This window comes from Leuresthes tenuis, unplaced genomic scaffold, assembly GCF_036924035.1.
Source record: "Leuresthes tenuis unplaced genomic scaffold, fLeuTen1.0.hap1 SCAF_16, whole genome shotgun sequence".
Classification (NCBI taxonomy): domain Eukaryota; kingdom Metazoa; phylum Chordata; class Actinopteri; order Atheriniformes; family Atherinopsidae; genus Leuresthes; species Leuresthes tenuis.
Window position 1 is genome coordinate 18539245 of NW_027325370.1, and position 18065 is coordinate 18557309.

At 38.0% G+C, this 18065-nt stretch overlaps 2 protein-coding genes across 3 annotated transcripts in view; one reads left to right on the forward strand and one right to left on the reverse strand.

Moving 5' to 3' along the window:
- Positions 1–757: 757 nt before the first annotated feature.
- On the reverse strand, positions 758–2332 carry LOC140271891 (nuclear factor 7, ovary-like). Its single transcript, XM_072367198.1, has 2 exons — positions 2034–2332; positions 758–1924 (listed from the first exon to the last, which is right to left on the reverse strand). The coding sequence occupies exons 1-2, from the start codon at positions 2307–2309 to the stop codon at positions 758–760; spliced, it is 1443 nt and encodes a 480-aa protein (XP_072223299.1). The 5' UTR covers positions 2310–2332.
- A 3545-nt stretch (positions 2333–5877) lies between these two features.
- Positions 5878–18065, forward strand: part of slco4a1 (solute carrier organic anion transporter family, member 4A1) — a 28840-nt gene continuing 16652 nt past the window's right edge. The window contains exon 1 of one of the 2 annotated variants that reach the window (XM_072367749.1): positions 5878–6047. The gene's annotated coding sequence lies outside the window, so the exon portion shown is untranslated. Of the gene's footprint in view, positions 6048–17132; positions 17269–18065 lie in introns of those variants that run through there. The other variant, XM_072367748.1, reaches the window with a different exon arrangement.

Here is an 18065-nt window from a genome sequence, read left to right on the forward strand (position 1 = left end):
GTGCAAGAATATAAGATGCACTGAGACACATTAAATAAACGTTCCTAATGATCACAACATGCCCAGCATTACAGAAATAAACACACTAATAAAAGTAAAGTAATCCAAAATAAACACAAATGATCAAAAACAGTCAAAGAACAACTCATAAATACACTCTAAAGAAACTAAAACTGATCAATAAGTGAATTAAAAGGAATAAACAGTGATACTGGACTTCAGGATTCCTGTAAAACACTCAGTCCACAACAGTGTTATGAAATTACCACGACAGTCACAATTAATACAAAGAATATTCCTGTTTACATGTACAGTTGAGGGGCCTTTGAGGGTCAGTTCCTAAAGGCCATAGTTACACATTCATTTTTCAGTGTGTTTTAGGTGACTGTTCTAAAGCTGTAGTAAATGTCAGTGATCATTAAAACCTTTTGTGTACAATCCAGAACAGAAAAAGATGTAGTCCTTTTGATCCTTTATTTTCTGTATCTGCCCTGTGAAATCTTCCACCGCACATTGTTATCTTTACGTACAATATGACATAGTCTAAGAAATTAAATTAGTCTCCAAAAGTTATCAGTTGAATGGCTTGGTGTGTAATGTATGCCCCAATTAAAAAAAAATAAATAAATAAAAAATAAAAATATGCCAGACATCGAGCCAAACCTGAGCCAGTGCAATAACAAAGTACCATTCTTAAACAATTCACCATTTAATGGTCATGCTTTTTTTCATGTGCCATTTTATGCTTTGATAATATTCAGTACCAGCATGCTGTCACGGGGCAATTGTCTCTATAATTACCAATTTTCAAATATGCAGATGGGTTCGATGTACAGCACTGTGTCACGGTGTGAATATGTGTCATGTTGTCTGCATCATAGAAGGAGAGTTCTTTAGAAGAACAGTTCAGATATATCCCAATCTTCCCAATTTTTTTAGGGCTGCCATCAAATAGTCCTTTAGATCCATTTTTATCAAAGACAGTGTATGTGCTGCCATCATATTTCAGGAAATCTTTTTCTAGCCCTAGTTCCCAGTCATTCTTTTGTCCAACATCTATCTCCCAGTAATGCTGCCCTGAGGTGAACTGATTCGAACTGAATGCAGAAGAAGGTTGTTCACGATAATTCTGACTTAAAACAGGGGTGTAAGCGTAATGGGTGTTATGGGAGTACGTTTGTTGTGGAGCATACGGGCGTTGCTGGCATTGCCAGCAAGCAACCAGACTTCGCCCATCACATGAAACTTTTGCTGGACCTTTGGTTGTGAATTTGAGCTGTTCTGCTCGGGGCTGGATCACCTGAAGCATCTCCTTCCACATGAAGAACTGCAGATGACTTTCATAAGGCATCAAAGAGAGAGAACTAGTCACCACTTTGAGACTTGTTCCCTGGGGCCTAAATGCACTTCTTGCAGTCTTCACACTGTTTTCCTCAGCCCAGCTCTTTAAGAACTTCTCAGAATCAGTAATATCTAGAACCAATTTCACCTTTTCATCCAACTCTCTACCCCCATTCAAAGTTGTTTCAATAGCTTTTAAGTTCTCACTCATTTTCTTGACCTCATCTTTCATTTTGTGTATCAGCTCCTTCTTTATTTCATCTTCCCTCTTTTTTAGGAACTGGTACATCTCCTTAAATTGGCTGCTAATTTGTGTCATCAGCTGCTGGGACTTCTCTTTGGATTTTGTAATTTCTTCATTCTGTGTGTTGGCTATTTTTTCTATAGCAACATTATCACACGCAACTTGTTGCACAAACATCTCCAACTCGGTCTTCAGTGACGCAGCTGCTTCTTTGACTGGTTTAAACTTGTGTCCTTCATGCCTCGCCCCATCTCTGCATATTATGCAAACCAACTGTTGATCTGTGAGGCAGAATAGTTTCAGCTTTTCTTCGTGTTCAGAGCAAAACCACCCAGCGACCTTTGAAATCAGTTAATAGAAACAAATTTATTTCAACAGCAATAAACTCTCAAATAACATGCCTACATATGAATATGTAGAAAAAGGGATTGAAAAGATAAAAACTTACCTCGTCTTTTCCAGATTCCCTTTTTAGCCTCTCGGTTTCTTTTGCTTTTTCAGCAAGACTTTTCAGGATGTGATTGGTTGTTAGAAGGAAATGTCCTGTCTGCGTAGGAACATCTGCCCGGCATTGTGGACACTGTTCCTGTGAACTCAAAGAAAGCGCAATGCATTCCCTGCAGAAAGAGTGTCCACAAAAGAGGATTACAGGATCATTGAAGATAGTCAGACAGATAGGACAAGTCAGATCCTCTGAGTAAGAAGAAGAAGAAGAAGACGCCATGGCTCCCTTCGGTCAACTGGATTCACTCTTAGATAATCTGCAATAAGAACTTTCTGTTTCCTGGAAATACACGCCCCATTGAATCATTAATTATCCTAAATGTAGTGTATTGTCATCACCTTGTGGTGAAAGACTAGAACTGGTTGGCTTAGTTTCTCCTTGTGCAAAATGATGGGCTATGTTAGAGACCAAGAATTCTTTTGTTGGAAAGTAACGAGGCCACATACATGCTGTAACATTCAAACCTGGGTTAGATCTAACCACCCAAAATTCAAATGCACTTAAGGGAGGGGCTTATGTTTGTCTATTGAATTAGGTACAGGTGGCTAATTAGGAACAGCTGCCCGGCATTGTGGACACCATTGTTGTGAACTGTAGAAGGAGTGTCCACAGAAGAGGGTCACATGATCACTGAAGAAGGGACAAGCCAGGCCCTCTGAGAAAGAAGAAGAAGAAGAAGAAGAAGGGGCCATGGCTCCCTTTGGTTTAGTCACTCTGCCCTATTCTGGACCTTTAAACAGTATACCTCTGTTTATCCCAGCTCTATTTTGTACCTTAGACTTTGAGCTTCAGCTTTTTTCAGTTCTATTTTTCACTTGGTGATCCCCAGCAGTTGTGTAATCTTATCCCTCACGGATGAAAAACTGGGACTGGTTTGCTAATTTCCTCGTGTAGAAACAGGCTGTAATTCTTCTGTTGTACACTAACAAAGATCCATGTATGCTGTAACACTCTTGTGGATCGCACAACATGTTGGCAACGTTTCAACATTCCACAGTGCTCTATGCGACATTATTCACTGCATGGTTTCTTTAGATTTGTCACCTGCATATTCATGCTTTCAGTAAGCCACTTTGCCACATCCAAAAAAGTGTTATATCTGGATTCAGATCTGACCTTTGTGACATTTGTATAATGAAGCTGGAACTGTTTTGAGAGTATTTGAACTTTTAGCCACAAACATATGCATATTGTCAGCTGATTCAATGTAAAATCCCCAAAAGTTGGGACAGTTTGGGAATTTCTACAAGATAAGAAAAATTACATTGACTGACTTTAATTTTTATTTTCCCAAAATACATCATGGTTTGTCTATTTAACTTGATTTTAACTTAATGTTAATTTCCATCAACTTTAACATCTCAGACCTACAACGCATTCCAAGAGAGTTGGGACTGTAAAGCTTTATCACTTTGTGATGATGCAGTTCCTTCTTATACACTCCAACAAAGGCATCCTCTCACTGAGGATTCCAAGTGGTGAAGAGTTTCGCTTGTTGTTTGTCCCATTCTTCCCACAAAAATGTATTAAGGTGTCTTGCAGTATGGGGTCGTCACATTTTTCATTTCCAAATTCTCCACATGTATTCTGTTGGGGACAGGTCAGGACTGGACTTGGTCTGATACCTGTTCCCTTTTTTTCTCAGCCATGCTTTGTACAGTGCACTGAATGTGACATAAGATTTCCTATATTGCATAAAGAAGTTTTAAGTGCCAGTGGTGAAATTAACTCTGTTATGTAGTCATTGACAGGTTTCTCACAGTAATCCCTTGCCCGTGTGGTTATATCAGCTACTGAGTAACGATGCAGTGCAATTTGAGGGATCGAAGATAACTGGTTTTAAACTTACGCTTGCACCTTGTCCTTCACATACTGTCTTTATTTTCAGTTAATTGTTTGATATTATGCACCGAAGAGGTAGAAATATGTAAATCCATTTCAACCTTTCTTTGGGGTACATTTTCAAACATTTCAGTGATTTTCACACATATAAATGGACAAACTGGAGATCTCGTTTCTCTATTTAAATTAGGTTATGAGGGAACATAGATGAATATTTACGCGTGTGTGTGGTCTAAAATGAGAACATTTTAACGTCAACCCAACAATATAAAGGTACATGGGGATTCACATTGTGTTATTTCAGGCAGAAGTGTAATACCTGCATCTTATACTAATAAAGCATTTCCAGCTAGAAAACACTGTAATGGTGCCACCTACTGGCAGAATGTATTTACACTGCAGTGAACACGAGGTGCTCTGTAAATTTCCATGAACCATCCATCCAGTCTCGAGATCTACTTAATTAGGGGGGAGGGGGGAGTACACCTGGGCCACATAACAAACAAGATAAACAACATCCACGGGGAGTACATGCAAATCCCCAGCGGGGATTATGAACTAGGAACCCTCTCGCAGTGAGACGACGGTGCTAACCATCACCCCACCGTCCTGCCCTATTTGAACAGTATAACTCACTTTTTGGGCAATTACGCACACAAGACACAAAAGTCTCTCTCAGTCAGATCATTGGTCCAATTTTAGAGGCCTGAAGATATATTCTGACTGGCTTATGCATGCAGAAGAGACCCTTCCAACAGTACTGTATACTATTTCATCTGAATATAAACATACTTTTGCATATACAGTCTTTCATATTTCAAACTGAGAAATTTGGTAAACAAGAACTTAATTAAATCAATCATTTAAAACTAAGGTCACTGTTTCAAAGAATATGCAGGCCATATGCTGTCATATCTCAGTCCTTTTGATATGTATTAAGGTCATGGCAAACCAATGAAACCACTCATCAGTGATTGATTCTTAGCCTACAGACTGTTGCTTCAGCTTGAGTCTTCAGCACAGTCAGAGCTGATATCACCACTTGAGTCAAACATGTGTGGGGGGGTGATTGATACAAAAAATAAACAAGACAAAACAACAAGAAAAAAAATCTTCTTTTCACACTTTATTCACAATCAGTTGTGCCATTACCCATGATGATGAACTCTCTCCTCTTCTATAATTCAGCATCTTGGGAAGATGATTTCCAACCAGTCAGAACAATAGAGAATGTGAAGCTGATGTAACAGAATTTATGTTAACTGAGTTTCTTAATGTGCCACATAGCGAGAATCAAGCACAGATTTTAGGCATAGTGGTTTTAAGATGCGATTGTTCACTTTTAAGGTTTTAATAGGATTGACACCATCTTATTTAAAAGATTCTCTCAACACCTAGACCCCTGAAAGAGCTCCACGGTTAATCAGACAGTTTATCTTAGATCCAAGATCCAGATTAAAACACAGAGGTGATTGAGCTTTTTCAACAGTTGTCCCATATCTCTTGGAATGGTTCACCTTTCCACATGGGTACCACTCAAGCCTTAGATATTTTAAATCACTGCTTAAATCTCACCTCTTCTTCATGGCTTTACAATTAAGTAGAGTATGATGCCTAAATTCATTTTTTTTTGCATTTTGTTGTGCTTTAATCTCCTTTTAATTTCTATTTATTTAGGTTTTATTTTTTTATATTCTATTCTACTCTTCCTTTATACAGGAAGTGGATTTATACGGTACTTCTACCACATTATAATCGGCCATACATTGTTGTTGGCTATACATTGTATTGACTGTTAAGGACTTCTTTGATTTCGAATGACCTATACAACTAAACTTGACATGATAGATGCAAATCCAGATGATATCTAACATAAATTCCATATGTGATGAGTGTCTAAAATACTTATTATCTGTTTTTTTTTTTTTTTTTTTGGCTCCAATGACTCTCCATACAGTGGTTAGGAGGTAAATTACAACCGCTCCTTTCATAAAAGAAGGGCGGTAATCAACAGCACTGCAACTAATGCACCGTATCTGCTGTCTTCTTCATGCGTGTCAGGAAAGAACAGATCACTGTGTGAGAAGAAAAGGACTAATGCACGCTATTATCATGGTAAGCCTCTTTATGTCTATAATGGGTGAAAGGATGCGCTCCTTGGTGTGGGCTACTGCCCAGCATCAGCAGCAGGAATAACCATGTACCTGCCAGTCCTGAGCTGAAATGATCTGGAATACATCAAACTATGGCATGAAAAAAAAAATCAGAATATTTGATCACGGAGGCAGCCGTGACCTTAATCCTTTGCGGACGTTTTCTTTTTCATAACGCATGAACTGCGAAAATGACCAAAATGCGCTTTTATCTGCCGCATCTGCTCGCATTAATCCTGACAGAGCTTCCTCTTATCCATGGATTTGTTCTGCCATGCAACACTGCACTGTAGCAACTGGCTAACTGTAACTGTTGGATAAGCATTTAGCGCACATTAGAGGATAACCTATTGTCTGTTGGGTCGATGGAGCTTTAATTGTAATCCATGGAAATAATCATTTTCAAACGTATTCTGCTCTTGTGATATATTATTATTATTTTAAAGGAGCTCTACTGCAAGATCTGTCGGATTCAGCATTTTTTGCTCCTGCATATGTCAGTAGAGGGTTCCCTCGTGTAAGGAACCCATGCCAAAACTGCATTTCTGGGTTTATCATGTCCTACAATCGCGTGTTTTCTGTTTAATTAAACCCAGCACTATAGTGACTTCTTTCGATTCAGCAACCAGTCTGTAATGCATGTGTTTTTTGGAAGCATGTGCAAACCGCAGCAGAGCCACAGATCAACATTTGTGGCGTTCTACGTGACACTTACGTTTGCTTCCTATGTGGGCTGCTTGACTATTGAACGATGCTGTGGCTAGACACCCACTCCTGTGCTGCGTAGACGGAACATGCTGCAGTAGCTCCTGCAACGCAGAGTTCATTAGGGGATACCCCCTCTATGAAACCGAGACTCTGCTTGGTACTTCTGCCGGAGAACTAAGAAAACAATTATATTGCTTGTAAAGGAGGAAACGTCTAAGCCTTTATGATTAAAGGTGACAAGAAGTTTGAAGACTTCCAGGTAAACTGCAACAGACTGGCCTCTCTATTAAACCTTGTTTGTATTCCTGTGCTAAGTGTTATTAGACTAATTGTAATTTAGTTGCACGTCAGATGTTGTGTTTTTCTATTACCATTAGCAACAAATAAAAAAATTTAAAAAAAAGATTGATTTAGGAAATTAAGTAATCTGAGTGTTTAGTCATTTTTCCTGTGAATAAACCTTGGTTGCTCAGAAAAGTTCAATTATCTTATATCCAATTCTAAATGTAGTCTTTTGTTCATACAGCAACAAATTTAAGCCCTAAGCTAATAAAAATGCTCTTTCAAAGTAGGAATGTCATACAGACACAATGTTTTAAAGCATTACTCAAGAACTTGGCGAATTTTACCTCTTTGGCTCCCCCTGTAGTTGTGTGATGTAAAACTGACGTCGTAAGAACAAACATCCATCTGAGCCCTGTACATGCACAACTATACGCGTGAATTTTTTTTGCAATGCTTTAAGAGGCTGATACAAAACTCAAAGGCTGAGTCAAATGGACAGAAAAATCATCATCGCGTGTGCAGTACTGGCTGCTTTTCTTTTCATAATAATTGACCAGGGGTGCTATCGCAACATAGTAATAAATGTTAGCAAAATGTACTTTCATCCTTGAAAACACAGTACATTAGAAAATTAAGTTGTAGCTCAGCTTGTCGGTATGTAAATATATCTCAGTGATATCAGCTTCCCTTTTTAATATTTGTGTCTTTAAAGCAGCACAGTATTTCTGTGCAGTTAGATGTATAAATATATATGTATATATATATATATCGAATGAAAATGTGATTTATATGCATTACCTCCTTTTTTTCCAAAGCATATATTAAAGCACTGCTTTCTTTTTTCTTCTTTGGACACCATTTATCAGTTTTGCGTGAGAACACAATAACAGATAGCAACTAAGGTGACCGTGGGACACTTGGGACAGACTGTGTGTTATTTATGTTGACTGGAAGAAATTAGTAAAGGCCATATTTCTAGAAAAGATTATTCTTTACTCGCTTTGCATACACTTATCTGATAATGTGGTGGCAGCTGTATCAGAGACATGACTAACAGAGATGGTGACTTCATTCATGCTGCATGTTCATTCTTTACCTAGAAAAGACAGATTGCATAATTTAGTGTCCAAAACTTCCATCCACTTAGGAGGACTGTGAGATGTGATAAAATTGTGATGTGTGATGAAGGTGCCTAAAGCTGTGATTGGACACAAACAGGGATCTCTCTTAAATTTCCTATGGAAGATTTATCTGCTGTTATAGGTGGTGGAAGATACTTTTTAATAGTTAAAGAGTTCTGTCATGATCCTTGTTTTTCTGTGTTATGTTGCCTATGTTCTTGTCACTTTCTATTTTACTTTGGTAATTCCTGATTTTTTTGTTCACTACCGTTAGTATACGGCTTCCCTGTCACACTAATTTTCTTTTGCTGCTTGCCTCACCTGATGTGCATTTGGAATGATTTCCCTCATTATATCTACTCCCAGTTTTCAGGTGATCTTTGTTGGATCATTTTTCATTTCACTCCTTTTCATGTTGCCTGTAATTTGCCCTGTGGATTCTTTTTTGTTGCCTTTATTCAGTTTGTTTCATTAAAAGTCTCAGAGACCATCGTCTGTCTTTACCTCCTCCTTCTCAGTCCTGCATTCTGGTCCATTTCCACCATAACCAAGACAAGTTTCTCCCTTCTGTATTTGTTCTTTTTTATGAAAGCTTGGCCTAGAGTAGTCACAGATTGCCCACACAGTTTAACTACTGGTACCGGCAGTGAGTACCGGGTGAGTCTGATATATTCCCATTAAGCTTCCTATTTAGCAGTCAGACTAAATAAGCTTTACTCACATACAAATTACTTTCAACATGGCACGGATGTAGATTGCAGCGGTCACATTAACAGTGGGTCAGTTTGACCTGTGCTCACCCGTTGAGAGGAGTCTAAAAAGAAAATTGATTCAATCTTTCAATCTTTCCTCCTTGTGGTTTTGTAAAGGACAAAAACTGCGAGATGTGAGGTGTCGAAAAGTACAAGGTGCTCAGAGACATGACTACCACTGAATAAGATTCAGAGGCACACTCTCTGATGCTATAAACTGTGTATTTCTTTGGATTTTTCAATTTGTAAAAACCATGCCACTTTCTAACATTTTTATCATGAAGTGTATGCATGTGGGGCGCCGCTGTACAGAATTGAGCGGTGTCTTTCAGTTCAGGTCTTATCTTGGTTGAAGTCAGAGTATATGGGCTGTCAGAGCGCTGACTCAGCATTTCTTGTCGAACCACAAGAGGCTTTTCTATTTTCTCATCAGAGGAAATATAAACTTCCTCTTCACTCTAACATGACTGACGAGCCATTTGCTGATTTCTCCATCCATGGGTGAATCGACCTACAGTTTTTGTCATAACACACTGAATTCCTCTGGAGCGATATGCTGTGTAAAATCACAGGGTATACATTACATGGAACATTGCATATCTTTTGACACTTAAGTTCATCCTCTGTGGAAGTGATTAGTCAACCCAGTTCACAGAGACAAATGAGTGTTAAGTGTGACAATGTGAGATTTTATCTGTCATTGTTCAGAGAGTAAAAACATGATACAAAAAGAAGGGAACAGATTTATTTAGATTGTTTTCAAGAGCACACATTGAGTTGTTGTCCTTTAGTTTTGTCAAACAATGGCATGAGACAGAAGTCCAGTTCCTATAAAAGTGTACAGTGAAGTGATTCTCTTCCCCCTCATCCTCTTATTAAAACAAAGCCTGTAGGGCCAGATGAGCACTTTCTTAGATACACGCATAAGATATAATTAATCTTCTTTTTCCTTGGTGTTTTGATTTGTGCTATTTTTGTTATTTACAGTAGAAATTCATATAGTATTTTCCCTCCTGGTCCCACTCTAGTTGTCCAAAAGATGAGCTCTTGGTAAAGCTAAGTGCTGCTGCAGACTGTCTTGGCAGCCTTCTAGCGCTCTGATCTCAATCACACATGTATGTCTGCTCTTGAACAAGTTGCCCCTTAAACTGTGCTGAAATCATAGCTCCCATTTTGCCTAGTTCTGTAGGTCAGTTCTTACGGTTGATTTCACCACCAACAGGAGGCAGCAAGGTCACGTGTGCTGGCATGTCTGCGAGATGTAGGCCAGGGTTTGATGCATACCCACTGACTGTGTGTATCTATGACTACAGTCAGATACATTTGACTTCATCCAGTGGCATAGTTTGATTTCTATAGACATTGTGTTCTAGGGATTCTACACATGACCATCAACAGGTCATATTATATGTGCATAGTTTCCTGTATACCATTACATTCAAATAGCTTCTACTACATTACTTTATTTAATGCTTAATCTCAAAAGCAAGACCACACATTGGCAGGCCCTGGAACCAAATTGAACTGCAAGCCCTGCATTAATGTCCGCTCTGAGCTTATTAGTTAACATTGAGTTTAAGGTATTAGTTTAATCTTCTTTAGTATAGCACAATGTTCATTTGGTAAATTGTGATCTTACAAACAGACAACAGAGCAGGCTTTGCAGATCATTTTTTTCTTAAGAATTGTGTACTTATGGGCAGTCAGTAATATATTTACATGCACAGCCAAGTCAGGCTGAGGTTGGAGTTTGAACTGGTCATTTAGGGAGGAGAGTGGAGTTATTAATATGGTATGTCTGACGATAGTGAGATAGTTTTCATAGCACCAGAAACAAATTTGGTGCTAGTGACAAGTTACTTCTGTGAATGGTAATGGTAAATGGACTGTACTTATATAGCACTTTTCTAGTGTAGTTGAACACTCAAAGCACATTCACCTATTCACACAGACACTCATACAGCATGTCTTAGTCTATACAGTGTTACAGTGTTGGCGACTGACAGACCAACTAAAAAAAACAGCTACTCAGAACCGGGCCACCATGTTCTTGAAACTCTCCAACAAGGTGGAAATGCAAAGACAATAATAGAAGATATTGCAGGATGACATGACCTGATGAAAACTGAACACATTTACAATTTCTATAATTATTTAGCCTCAAGCAAACTGAGTGAATTCTATGACTTAATGTCCACTTTTCTGTGTTGGTAATAGAGCTCTGGCTGTCTCTGCTTGAGGTAGGGGAGTGTAACACACCCTACTTTGCCACTGTGTAACACAAGCAACTAAAACAGTTCATAGAATGTATTTCATTTACTGTAGTTAATTCAAATCTTAAATTTCACTCGCGGCTTTCCTCTCATGACAGTAGACAAACTAGCAGTAAACAAGAGACCTTTCTAACATCAGATGCTTTGACTTGTCCAAATAGGGAAATAACAGGTACAACTAATTCTGTCTTCAAATGTCCCAGTTAATCATATCAAAGAGCTAGTATGCACAAATATAGACCCTGGAACCAGCTCACCAGAATGGAATGTAGTCATTATCAGAAGTATTATTTACACCTGCCTCTCCCTGCTCTAACAAGCCAATATTTCGGCTGTGAGAAGGTCGACAGCACATGCTGGTAGGTACATCATACTGGGGTTTTAATGTGTAACTGTGAGTACAAAATAGAATCGAAAATAAATTTGGGCACAAACAGCATGAGTCAGAAAGATTTTCAGCTGGTTTCTTTTTTTTGTTTGTTTTCTAGTTTGCAGCCTGGCCAAGGAACCTCACTGATTCAGAAGCAGTCTGATGCCTACCTTCCAAAGGCCTCTCTGTCTGATAGACTACATGATTACATTTCTTTTACTCATTTTACCTGCATCATTCAGTTTTCTGGACTTCTGGGCTATTTTAAACATTGCACACTTAGCTATTTGCTATTTGCACGTGTACATAAGTATTTTGAATATTTTCATGAATCAAAATAAGGCAATATTCTGTTTATGGTGTTTACAAGACCTGCAGATTGGATATTTGTTTTTCTTATTTCCATGTGTTACAGAGTGTCGTCTCATGACTTATACCTTTATTATGTCCCCCAGTCACTCATAATCAGTGTGCAACTCTGGAGCAGCGGTAAAGCAGTGGTGTGTTACAAGGTACCATGAAAATTCTGGTAGGACATGATAGTGTGATTAAGGTGTATACATGACATAATGGGACTATGATCAGTGTACACCACATAGTACATACACCACATAATATAACCTTATCTGGCTTAAGGTCATCACATAGAGTTGACATTGCCGTCTTATCCTGAGTAGAGGCTTAATGTAGTGAATGTTGGAGTATTGATATACATGAAAACATCCTAATTTAGCTAAATGTTTTATCAGCTATGTAAGCTATGATGTTGTCTTTAGTGAAAAGTCCAAATCAGACTTAATATTGCTGTGCATGTAAACATATCCACTGTTTTCATGGTGGCAGGATCTGAACTCAACTTCTTTTCTAATGGCCAGGAGCAATTGCAGGCCATTGCTTTGCATGTTGGAACAGCCTTTGCCTATGCCTTAGGGCCAACTGATTTGTGTACTACCTATCTCCCCTTTTGCTTGCAAAACTCTTGTAGTACCAAGGCTCAAATTCAGTGCAAGACAAGTTCTTTGTCCTAATTTTCGATGGCTTGTGGGGGAACCATTTTTGGATGCTGTTTTTGTCCCTTTGCATTCTTGCTGGCCTTCTAATGCCAGTGCAAGAGTCTGTCCACTGGCATTAGAGTGGGTTGTGCTTTTTCCTCGTTGTGTTGATTAATTGCGCCTGTAAAGGTGTGGATAAAAGACGTGCAGTTGGGCTTGAATTGAAGATCACTTCTCCTTAGCCATTGCAGGTTATGTTTATTTTACAGCCTCCTAGATTTGAAAGACTCAACACCTGTGGTTTGTGTCTTTGGATTAATATTATCTATATGTATATATATATATATATATATATATGTCTTAATACTGTGTTGTAGTCTATGTGTTACTTTCACCTAGTAACGGAATATGTCTGATATTTTGTACACTCACGAGTACAAAGTTAATTAAATCAAGCTTCCTGTTCCTGCTGTAAACAGAAGAATACTAAGAACTACCACTATCAAATACATGTAACATTAGCCTCAAAGCAAGCATGGGGTCAACAAGGCCAGACACACAATGCCGCTGTTGCCTTGTTCAAGAATGTATGCTTTTCTAATTTTAGGATAAAAGAGCTGGTTTCTGTAGTTACGTAATTTCGGGGTTCAGTCAGGGTTACTTGTTCTCAGTTGACTGAGTCTCCCAGTTTGCCCTGTGTTCAAGTTTTCCCAGAGTTATGCACTGTTACAATAATGATCGTTTACATTGTAGTGACATCTTAAAGCAGCATATGCAAACACAAGTATCTCTGAATAAGTTTGACAGGTCAGGCATGACCTTAATCTAATGCAAAAAGCAACATTAGAGACCTTCCTCTTGATAATTCAGAAGCCTTTGTGTACCACAGGGGAAAGACTCCATTCCAAAGCAAATAACTTTCTTCCATGAAGATAAAGGAGCCGGTAGGTAGGGCAGAGCCCGGTGCTTATTAATATTACAACTTCTCACTCTGATCTCAGTTTGCAAAGAGAAATGAAAAGAAAGACAGAGAATTGGATAAGAATAAAGTAGGAAAAAGGCCGGTGAGAACTTTTCCATATCTGGCTTCTGAATAACAAACAGGAGGATAGGAGGGTGTTACTTCACCATAGAGCATTGTTAACAGAGTGGCCTTGTTCCACTTTCAAGACACTCCCACATCTGATCACCGCATCACCTGATACTAATCCACTCCCTACCTCTTGTGATGTCTTTTAAGACCCATTCACAATATTTTGTCCAATAGATTTCTGTCTCTTTGATAAAAAAAAAGAGGCCACCGAGAGCACTAGATAATGCTTAATTTCAGTCCTATATGTGTCAGCTCGTTAATGAAATATGATGTTAATCTCGTTTTAAACTCTGGATTCCCAAACAGAATTATTCCTTATCACAAGTGATGAGCTGAACAGACAAGAGCAGTGATGTCTGTGCCAGTCAGTGAACAGGTTGTCACAGCCCTATGACTTTCACTGAAACCTTGTGTTTTTTTCATCCACAGAAGAAAAACACATTGAATGAAAATCATTCGAGAGGTTAAGCCTTTAGCTTTTATTGTAGAGTATTGGCTTTTCCCTCATGTTTATCCATATATTTTCGAAAAACATTTATGTTTCATGAAAGTGTTGACTTCTATCACATCAGGCTTGAAATGGAAAAGCACTCTGAGTTTCTTTCCTGTTTAAGCCAGTTCTCTCTCCTCCGACTTTATTTTGGTCGCTGTTTGATTAGATTTAGGCACTTAAAGCACAGTATGGGCATTTAAAAACTAGGCTGTTACCATATTTCCCAAAACAAGGCCTTTATTTACTTGCTGCTTAGAGTACCAGGCCTCTATTAAATGCTGGCCTTTTTAAATTTGAATTGCTATTAGTATAACAATTATATTTCTATTAAATGCCATATTGCAATGCTTCTAAAGTAAAATCTAAAACAATGTACATACACACTTATGACTAGTTTCCACATATGCGTATGTGCAATGTCATATATGTAAGTCAACCAGCTGGACATTTATTCTTATCGACGAATAAACTGTGATCGGTGATAGGTTTGCAAAACTCCATTTCCCTTTTTTCCCCTCCAGAATTTGCTTCAACTGTGTTTGAAAATTCCTTATATTCCTAATATAACTGGAGGGAAACCCTTCTGTTCTTATCAGGCCTTAGATTTGAAGATATGTGCATGTATACCATATCCACTTGCAGGTTGCGCTCATCTGAAGTGGTTCAGAATTATCAAATGAAACTGTACCATTTTAGAATAACATTTAATATTGATAAATGCGTAATGCAGTACAACAAAATGTCAAAAGTGGTGTGATTATTTCATTGAATTGGTTATAAATAAGTGGCCAAAGTGTTGACTTTTCACCTTTGGCTTGTATGGTATAATGATAAGCATCTATTCCCTTAAACCTCTCCTCAGTCTGTATTGGGTGGTCAGTCGTTTATTTGTTCTTGTCAAATACTACTAACCGACGACTTGGTTTCAGGGAACATATCTGTGCTGTAAAAGTAGACCCTGAAATGTACAAGTTCTTCAAAGCGCAGTATCAGTAAGAAACTTCCCTTTGAAATGCATTACTTTTAAAGTCATTTGGGTTTGTCATTTAAAAAAAAAGGTACAATTCATGTCCATCAATATGTATATATGTTGATTTTCATGTTGTGTCTATTTTACATTTTACCTTTACTCCTGGTTGGATAGTCAGCTTCTTAGTGCTGTCTTTGGTGCCAATTCATGGATAGTGGTGACTTCCGACCTTTAGATTAAAAAACAATGTGCAAAACAGAAGATGTGACCTGTTAAGGTTTTTTTTAAGGTAGCCTTTATGGAGATGTGCTAAATAACAAAGACAGTGTAGTTACTGAATTGGCATAAACTTCCTGACACTGTCTATTGTCAATATGGAGCCAAATAGAAAGCTGGTGACTTAAATGGGAATGAAGATAAACAGCTGCTTGACATGATACTCAAAAATCTAACATGTTTGATATAATCTCAGTGAACAAAAAAAGGTTTTAATAACATTAATCAGGAAGCAGGTCTATCATGATGCATGGTGTTGAAGGGAGGACCCAGATGCAGAACTTAAGCAAAATTAGATTTATTTACAAAAACAAAGAACAAAAGGCGCAGCTGAGCCACATATCTAAAATCTTAAACTGTGACACAAAACAAAACAAGACAATATAAGACTATGACTTAGAAGGAAAGAGGCAAAACCTGACCTGACCTGACCTGACCTGACAAACCATGACCGTGAACCATGGGGAAAGGTGAGAAACAAAAACAGGTGACTTGAGTGAACCTAACGTGATAAGGGGAAAAAACATGACCAGAAATTAACCTAAAACCTGAAAACAAGACAAGACAAAACAAAACTCAAAATATGACGTGACAAGGTCAAGTTTTGAGTCATTGTTTTCATTCAAGTAGCACGTAACCTCACGATTAATTTAATACAATGGTCCCTTCTTTAAATCATTGAAATGGACTGAACTCAGTCTTGCCTATAATCTGTTGGCACATAGCTTGATCTGAAACACACCTAAACATTTGAGCTATTTGTAACCTCAAGGTTCATACACTGCCTCACCCATGTCGCTACAGTTTGCCAGAAAATGTATTTATAACACTCAAACCCTGATTCTTAAACCAAATGCAATTAGAAAAATGTATCGAATGCATGAATTTCTACCTGAGCTTTCATTTAGTAAAACTGCACAAACGGAACAGTAGTAGCAGCAGCTAACATCGCAAGCAGCATCCCTGTCATGATGCGACCCATCTCTGTGATAACTTAAACAAGATAACATAAGCCTTCATGAACACGGTGTGTCCGTACGTCACCTCCCAGATAGTTCAATACCATTATTATCTAATCAGCATTACTCATTAGTTTACCCAATATGAGTAAATGATGAGAGCAGGAGCTTGTAGCACTCATGGCATCATGTGCAGTCCAGTTACTACACATATTTTATATATATATATACTTTATATATATATATTTTGATATATATATATATATATCATATATATATACATAGTTCATTATCTTTCTGCTGGCTTTTAAAAAAAGAGGCTTCCGAGAGCACTAAATAATGCTCAATTTCAGTCCTATATGTGTCAGCTCGTTAATGAAATATGATGTTAATCTCGTTTTAAACTCTGGATTCCCAAACTGAATTATTCCTTATCACAAGTGATGAGCTGAACAGACAAGAGCAGCGATGTCTGTGCCAGTCAGTGAACAGGTTGTCACAGCCCAATTCACAGTTGTCGTTCACTGAAACCTTGTGTTTTTATATATATATATTTTTTAGTTCATTATCTTTCTGCTGGCTTTTAAACTTACAAAGCAGAGTTCCTTCTGAAGCTCCATTGCAGGTTATTCTCAGGTGGATCATGTGGGCAGGCAGCACTCCCCACCCTCCGGGGGGAGGGGGGGCAGAGGTGGGGGGAAGTAATTGATGTGCTGCCTCAGCGTTTGACTATAAGAGGCTTTGAGAGACAAGCTTAGGACTTAGCATGGATGCCTCTCCCTTCCTCTTCATGCCATCCTTTCTCTCTTACTGGATCCTTCTATGATATTTTCATTTATTGACATGCTTTAACATCATCCAAGCTGTTGGTTTTCAAATACAGGAGGGAAGGTAGGTGGTGTGTTATATGTTTAAGATTTTGTGTTTGCGTTCTAGTTGTAGCATATTAATAAGGGTTGCCGATCAACAAGTCAGCATGTGTGGAATAAAAGTGAAAGCAACATTGGTAAACTGAGATTTATTTTCCTAAAGATATCAATTGAGCTATGAAAAGACAACATGGACACACTGATAAAAAAAAATAGGCTGCTTCCTACTGAAAATAACTGAACCGATAAGACTTAATTGTATAGAGTTGTCTTCCATTTGAAATTATGTATCAAGTTTGCAACGTCATGTGCTTTTTATAATTTGTAGCGCTACTGTGTGTTGTAGTAACTATAAAGGTGTCCTTGTATCTTTGTCGTGTCCCAGAGTGAATTGTGTCTAAACATTAGTCCACAAAGCTTTTTTTTTTTATAAGGAATTCAGTTATTGAAGGAAGTTTTCTTTGCTCTTTGCTCTTCTACTTGTTTTTTTTTCTCAGTTTAGTCAAATATTTGTTCAATATGTAACCTGTGGAATGTTAAGGTCAAGTTGTTTCTTTAACATTGTCTAACTGAGATTACTTTGTGTGGTAAAACACTGCTTCTTTATATAGTTGACGATTTATTGTTGAATGAAAGAATAATTTTGAAGTAGTTAAGGCTTAACTTTTTTCTCTCCACCTCTACTGTAGAGAAATAGCTGACACGTTGCTGTTTCATTCATGTGAACAGTTACGACTCGCTGACTGTTGTTAAGTTTGATTCAACTCTTCAGCTGAATTCTATTTCTGAGCTCTTATTTAAAGACTATGGAACACTTTG